At 47.2% G+C, this 7,684-nt stretch overlaps 1 protein-coding gene across 1 annotated transcript in view; it reads left to right on the top strand.

Moving 5' to 3' along the window:
• The window catches only part of pcdh11 (protocadherin 11), a 218,859-nt gene that overhangs the window by 85,164 nt on the left and 126,011 nt on the right, over positions 1-7,684 (top strand). The window contains exon 4 of the mRNA XM_063189923.1: positions 2,755-2,814. Within this exon, the coding sequence (XP_063045993.1) occupies positions 2,755-2,814 (60 nt within the window). The remainder of the gene's footprint in view (positions 1-2,754; positions 2,815-7,684) is intronic.

The following is a 7,684-nucleotide window of genomic DNA, read 5'->3' as shown; positions in this document are numbered from 1 at the left end:
GAGCCATTTTTAAGTGAGGGCTTAGAAAAATGTACACTTCCTGAAGTCTGCTGTAGGTTTTTTTTAGTCAGTTCTCCCCAACCTTTCTCTCTCTTTCTCTCTCTCTCTCTCTCTCTCTCTCTCTCTCTCTCTCTCTCTCTCTCTGTCTGTCTCTGACATGCAAGGACGAAAAGGAGGTGATGGTGGCGGAATGGGGTGGGGGGGATTGGTATGTCGTGCCTCCTCCATGCGCATCCCATCCCTCGCTATGCTCTTTGGACATAAAATCACTAGGTGATCACAAAGCACGCAGGTCTGGCTGCCGAAGGGGGCCGGAGAGACGAATTAGCATACGCTGCACCGTGCGCGTCAGCATATCGTTTCACCCCCTATCAGACAAAGGTCATTCGGCAAAGCATACAGGTCAGCAGTCACCGATAGCAGGCAAAAATGTGTACACATGAAAGAGGAATCAAAGTGGTCCGCTGTCACATTCAATGTGCTCCGATTAGGAGCCGCACAACAAAGCCGTGCGGAGCTGAGGCATACGTAGGCTCTCAGTTGGAATCAAGAGGCCCACGGAAATGACTGCACACTGCGCGGGGCCGTTTCAAGGTATTTGGGAGCACTAGGAAAAAAAGGGACTTGGGGCCCTCCCTTCTTCTCAAATTATTGGGCATTGATCGCCTCATTGTTGTTGCAGTTTTCGGTTGTTGAATTTAGGGAGGTGCTCTCACGTTCTTGCTGTCATTAAACCAGTTACGACACGGCGTTATGAATTTGCCTTTACCAGAATGGCAATGACCAAGTCGTAGTGCATTACTAAAGTCATTGTTGTGTCTTAGTAGTATAGTACTGTGGTAGTTAACTTTTCAATGTCTATTACAGCGTTCCACTGGTGGAACAGTGTGCATTATGGCGCTACAGACACGTACATAACCAGTCATTACCAGGTGCCCCTATGAGCTGAGGGCCCAAGGCAATTGCCTAGTTTGCTCACCTGGCAGATGTGTGGTTGCGCACTGTGAAAAGATTTGTCCTTATGGTGGCCATCGGGAAAGCCAGAGCTGTGCTTAACTCTCGAGTTCTGTCCGATAATTTAATAACCTCTCTCTCTCCTAAAACACTGAGGGCATGCTATTAAACAAGGGAAGTTCAAAGGCACCTTAAATCGCTAACATTTCACCGTGGAAGTGGCAATATTGCCAGCACTAATAGCTTGCAGGACGCCAAACGGATGTTTTCATTTAGATGAAGAAAAAGAAGAAGAAGAAGTAAAACAAAAAAAAAGACGCACGGCAGGGCAGGGCAGACCTGGAATCGGTGCAAACGCAGCTGACACTAACTCACTTGAATAAACATGGTGCTGTCGGGGGTGTCCCCGTAACCAGACAAATGCGCAATGCTTTATTAGACGCCAAGCCTGCCTACCTTTGTCAACTCGCATTTGGGTTTCGAGCCAGAATGCTCATTAAAATCTGACCACAAAGAGGACAAAAGTGGGAAGAGACTCCAAAAAAGTCGACAGCTACGACAGTTGAAAAGTGATAATTGGTCAGCCTCAGCTGGTATGAATGTAAAAAAAAAAAACTTTTTTCATCCTTCTTTTGGCTTGTCTAGAGGCCTGTAAGGCCAGGAACCTTTAAAGCACACTGTGAGTTGGAAACTCTCACCCACCACCACCACGGCTTTAAGTCTGTTTATCTTTTACGAGTCGATGTGTGGACAGGCCGGCGCGTGAATCTTCCCCGCTCTTCCTTCCTCATCCTTACAGCTTTATGTACGTACTGTACCGTTAGGTTAGTAGGCGCGCTTCTTAAGTACCGATGAAATATAGATGTTGGAAGTCTGGACAGTTCAGTGTTTCATCTCTCTTGGTGATACCATAAGGAAGCCATTTAAAAGTGTCAGGGAGCATTAAGTCGACCGCGGGAAGATAATTGGATATGAGGGCTGGGGGGTGACTGGCGGCACCTGCTTGGAATCAATGTGTCCCCTCCTCCCAGGAGGTCAAGCAGAGTGAAGTTTGTGAGGCCCCCGTCATCCCTGTCGAGAGTACCCCCCCCAGTCCCGTAAACCCCCCCATCTATCACGCACTTCTTTACCACCCACCCAGCGACCTCCCCCTCCCAATCCCTTGCCACAGCCACTGCTGTTTTTAATATATGTCCCTGGTCACCTCCTCAAGACGGTTGGGTTGTTGTTGCTGTTTTGTTTTTTTCATTTCATCCGGTGCCTCCATTGTCAGTGGGCCTAACATCCTGCATAATCGCAAACAGCAGGACCATCTGTTCTTGCCTTGTTGACTTACCTAAGCACAACCTTTGCAGTGATGTTAGCCCATGTATTTTTGCTTGTCTCGTCTTGTCTCGTGATGTGCTGTATTTACAAAATGAGATCCGCTCAGCTAAAAAACCTGTTTTTTTGAGATTGCACATATGTTATGCTAAACTGCTTGTGATTACCCGGGTTGAATTATGCATGGCGAGGGGCTGCGACGTCTGTTCGCCGTGTCCCCATGGGTCAGGGTTTAACGCAGATTCAAGATTTAGGGCATTGACCCTTTTTTCCCCTTTTCTTTTTTTTTGACCCCCCCTTCTTTGCAGTAGTCTAAACTTTTCAACTTTGTGAATTGTGGAGGGTAAAGGTCAAACTGTAGAGGAAAGAAAACGTCAACAATGTTTCTGAAGACAACCTGACTGACATCAGTGTTTACCGTCCGTTCTAACAAAAACTCTGTTTGACCTTCTTGTTTTTTTTTTCTTTTTTCGTCAGAATCAAAGTTCAACTCCGGACAAGGCATTCAGCGCTGTGCCCCAGGCATGCCCTCACAAAGTAAGTGCTTTCTTTATATCGGTCTTCCTTTTTCCTTTTTATATTTTTGTTATAACAGTCAATTCTATTTTGCTTTTGATTTTTTTTTTTAGTTTTTAGAGACATTTTTCTGCAAAAACATGATGAAAATGAGATAGCAGACACCCGTGAAGGACATTTCTGCCTCCCAATTGAACTTCTATGACAGCTTCTCACATTGTCTTTAAAATACTCTAGTGGGTTTGCGGTGTTAGCTGCAAATTTTTGTGCATTTTGGGGTGTAAATAAGTGGTGTTGAGAGTGGCTCACTTCAGAAGGAAAGTGCGATGTTGTCCCCTGTACCGTAAATGGCATTTAACACCATGGTGGATCCTCAGTAGGGCCACTGGCAGCTTTTGTCCGGGCCCAGGACAAAATAATAAGAAAGGGCCCTCATCTCAGTAGCCTACAATGTAATGAGGAATCAATTCTGGGCCCCCACCTCTGCCTGGGCCTGAGACAGCAAACCCCTTATGTCCTCCCTTTGTGGCCTCTCCCGCTCCTCAGCCATTCTGCCACTAATTTGCTTCTGCAGGCTCCCCCTTCTTGCCAATGTGATAATGTGCTATATAGAGAAACTTCACACAGACATTTCCAGTCGACTAACCCAAAAGTGTCAAAATGCCTGGTCCTTTTCTGGATGACTAACCAGGTCAAGAGTAAGACAACACGCAGACACACACACACAGAGACACACAAACACACACATACACTCACACACACACACACACACACACACACACACACACACACACACACACACACACACACACACACACACACACACACACACACACACACACACACACACACACACACACACACACACACACACTTGAGGTGCCATGTCTGACAGGTTGTCAGCGAGTGGTCAAGCAGGCAGTATCTTAAGTGCAGTGCCTTCTTCTGCTTGGCCGACTAGCTGGCTGGCCAAGCTGTCTTGGAGCTGCCAAAAGTACAAAAACGAATGTTGCTATACAGTAGCCGCCAGCTCCAGCTCCTGCTCCTGCTCCAGCTCTGCCAACTGCCACCACCGCCACTGCTAGCAAAGGATCATGGGAAATGACACGAGCGCTGGGCCGCCAATGCACGTCATGATAAAATCATAAAACGAGCCAATCAGCGTTGTCCCGAGCAGCCTGACATGAAATGAGTCTCTAATTGCCGGCCTGTCCTTCACATCGCGCCCGCCTTTCGTGCCCGCCCGCCCGCCTGCCAGACAGCGGATGCCGCGTAGGTCACCCCCCCCCCTCCTAATGATAGATTCAGCGTTGTGCTGATGCGGTCTGAGTCACCTGAACAGTCGCCCAGTTGGCAGATACAGCACTGTCCTTGAAACACACAGGGGAGCAGTGCGATTCACTGACACCCAACCACGCACACGCATCACATCACCACCACCATCACCACAACCTCAGCTTGTCCACCCACACACCCACGTCCTCGCCCCCGCCACCTACAACCTGACCCCTACATACTATAATGCTAACGACTCTTTCTCTCTCTCTCTCTCTCTCTCTCTCTCTCTCTCTCTCTCTCTCTCTCTCTCTCTCTCTCGCTCTCTCTCTTAAGCCACCTCAACTGAACTGATGCAATGGAGTGATGCCACTTAAAAGGCAGCCACATTCCATCAACGTTTTGTTTTGTTTTCGTTTCTTTTTCTTTTTTTTTACCTCCCTTCCCTTCACCCGGTGGAACATAATCTCTTACCCGTTGTTGAGTGCCATTAGGAGCCGTCCGTGGTAGGTACAAATCAATGTGCCAAAGAAAAGAAAAAGAAGAAGAAAGAGAAGAAGAAAGAGAAGAAGAAAAAGCAATGAAACGTGTGCGAAAGCAATTTAGGGTCGCGTTGTACCATAGCTTTCCCTACCCCAAATGAAAACACAATAGGTAAATGGGCGGATGTGATTCATGTAATCAGGAGCACCTTATGAAGTGGCAGCGGGCGAAAAAGAGAAGAGCGGCTATTTTCCCCTTTGTGCACATTGTGTATGCTCACCGCATGAAAGGAATCTAATGAACAGCCAGCTTATGAAAGGTCCGTGATTATGTGGTTGTACACGGTCCAAAATTTGCGAGTGCTAATTTAACACTTAGAGAGTCGAATGTTTACACTCGCGGTGTTGGTCGGACTCTCTGGTGTGTCGAATTAACACTGCAAAATGTTACCGTGCTGGGGAGAAGCAGAGCAAACACAAAAAGAGAGGCAGGATGGGTATGAAAAGAAAGTCAACAGAACGAGGATAAGTATATGAGCCGAGAGAGGCTGTGTCACGGAGAGCAAGAAGGAGCGAGGGAGGGAGAGAGGGACGAAGAGAGGAAGGGAGGTGTATTCAGAGAGAAAGAGAGAGAGAGAGCGAGAGATAGAGACGGAGAGAGCGAAACAGGAGGGGGAGGGGCAGGAGGGGGCGCAGACTAAGTATACATAATTGCTGCTTGACACGTTGGCCAAATTCTGCTGTGCCAGGATCTGAGTGAAGATGATTAACGCCTGTCCGAGTGGGTGGGTATAACTTAGTCACCCAGGGCCACTGGTTTCCATAGCGATGCTACTCCAAAGGCCATACATTACACTGGCGAAGCATCCCAGGGGCCTGAGCATTGTTAAACTCCACAATAATATCTCACATTATGCACATTGTCCTCTCGCTCTCTCTCTCCTATTCTCTTTCTCTCTCTCTTACCTTCTCTCTCTCTCTCTCTCTCTCTCTCTCTCTCTCTCTCTCTCTCTCTCTGCGTCTCTCTCTCTCTCTCTCTCTCTCTCTCTCTCTCTCTGCATCTCTCTCTCTCTCCTTCCCCATCTCTCCATCTCTCCTTCTCTCTTTCAGTCTTCCCATATCTCTCCCTCTCCCCTTCTCTCTCCCTCTCTTGCTCTGTCTCCCCTCCCTCCCTCTCTCTGCCTGGTTATTCATTCCATGCACCATTATTCACACACTGGATGGCGCGCTGGAAATAGAGAGGATCCAAATCTGTGACTCACCAGTCAAACTAGAAAGATGGCACACCTCAGCATTTAAGTGTGATGAAGTAGCCCTCCGCCAGAGACCGGTTATCACTTTGCCCGCATTAGAAAAGCCATCTTTTCATGTATCTCGCCCTGTGATGACTACGGGGAATATTCTTTCTCCCCTCCTCTCCTCTCCTCCCCGTCTTTCCCTTTCTTTCTCTCTTCCTTCCTTTTATTCTTTCCATCCATCCTTCCTCATTTTTTTTTCGTTCTCTCCTTCCGTTCATGCTTTCATTCCTCCTGTTCATGCTTTCTTGTAAGAATGTAAATCACGTACGGTAGTGTGTAGGCTGTTGTCGTAGTAAGCCCAGCGAAAGTAAACATGTACAGCCCCTAACACCATGTTGGTACCACAGGCCCCACAAACAGATGGCAGATGGAGGAGGATTGTCATGCCTCCCTTGGTGAGTGTGTGAGGAGCATGCTGAACCCTGGCACTGCCCGCCATATGAGAATGTGTGTGACCAAACACCCTCCTCCTGCCCGCTCCCCCACCACCTCCCCTCTGGAGCCTGGGGGACGGTAGAGGGTGTCGCGCATCTTCCATGATGTCACTTCCTGCATATTACGACTTTTATTACTTCTAGTACTACTATTGCTAGCCTACTATTATTAATACTACTACCAAGGGCTGAACTGGGATCAGAAAACGGCCCTGGCATTTTTGGCTTAGAGCGCCCCCTCACACACAAGAGTACACAGGCCACTTTCATAGAATATCCTCATTGGCTCAGTCTTCTACTACTACTACGACGACGACAATGACAGCGACAATGACGATGACAACAACTACAACCACTACTACTGGTGGTACTACTACTACTACTACCACTGATAATAATAATAATAATAGTAGCAATAATAATAATAGTAAAATAGAAAACAAAGTCACAGTATTGTTCAAAATCAAAGAAATAATAATTAAATACCGGTACTCAAAATGAAATACACATGAGGCAGAATGCAGCATTAAGATAAACCTCAAAAATGGAATACAACTTTACTTTGAAATGAACTGAATACGAAGTAGCATGTATGCTGAAAACAAACCTTTTAGTTCTTGTGCATGAACGGATGGGATTTCAGGTGTACTGTAAACAAGAACACATGTTAAGCTCTCCCCTTAACACTTGGGCAATGTGCAGTGCATCACTGCGCTATTTTTCCCTTTCAGCGTGCAAGAGCCATAATTTTCCCCCACCAGTTTTCCTCGCCATCTCCTCGGCTATTTTTTATTTATTTATTTCCTTATTTTTCTTGCTATCTTGAGTGCGGGGAAAGCCGCTGGTGAATAAGCACATCTTAATAATAATAATGATTCATACAGGGATAATAAATGGAAATCCCTGCGGCGCCCAAACAAGAGACTAGTCATGCCGCAATTAAGCGTTCGGCGTTGGTTTCCTTGTGCGACTGGAGGCTCCTGTGCTGTGCAGGCTGCATGGGTTAGAGGTCCTCCTCGGATAGCAGCGCCATCCGCTTCAACATGAGTGGGCGTGATCCTGGAAGACAGGCAGCGAAATGCCCTGCGTGCACACACACACACACACACACACACACACACACACACACACACACACACACACACACACACACACACACACACACACACACACACACACACACACACACACACACACACACACACACACACACACACACACACACACACACACACACACACTGCCTACATATACAGACACATATTCACACATGCATACATACTACACACAGGCACAAATGTGCAACACTCACACATACAAAGACACAAATGCACACACACACACACACACACACACACACACACACACACACACACACACACACACACACACACACACACAC

The sequence above is a fragment of the Engraulis encrasicolus genome, chromosome 23 (assembly GCF_034702125.1).
Source record: "Engraulis encrasicolus isolate BLACKSEA-1 chromosome 23, IST_EnEncr_1.0, whole genome shotgun sequence".
NCBI classification, from domain to species: Eukaryota; Metazoa; Chordata; class Actinopteri; order Clupeiformes; family Engraulidae; genus Engraulis; species Engraulis encrasicolus.
Note: the sequence above shows the minus strand (reverse complement) of the source record. Positions and strands in the feature narration are given on the sequence as shown.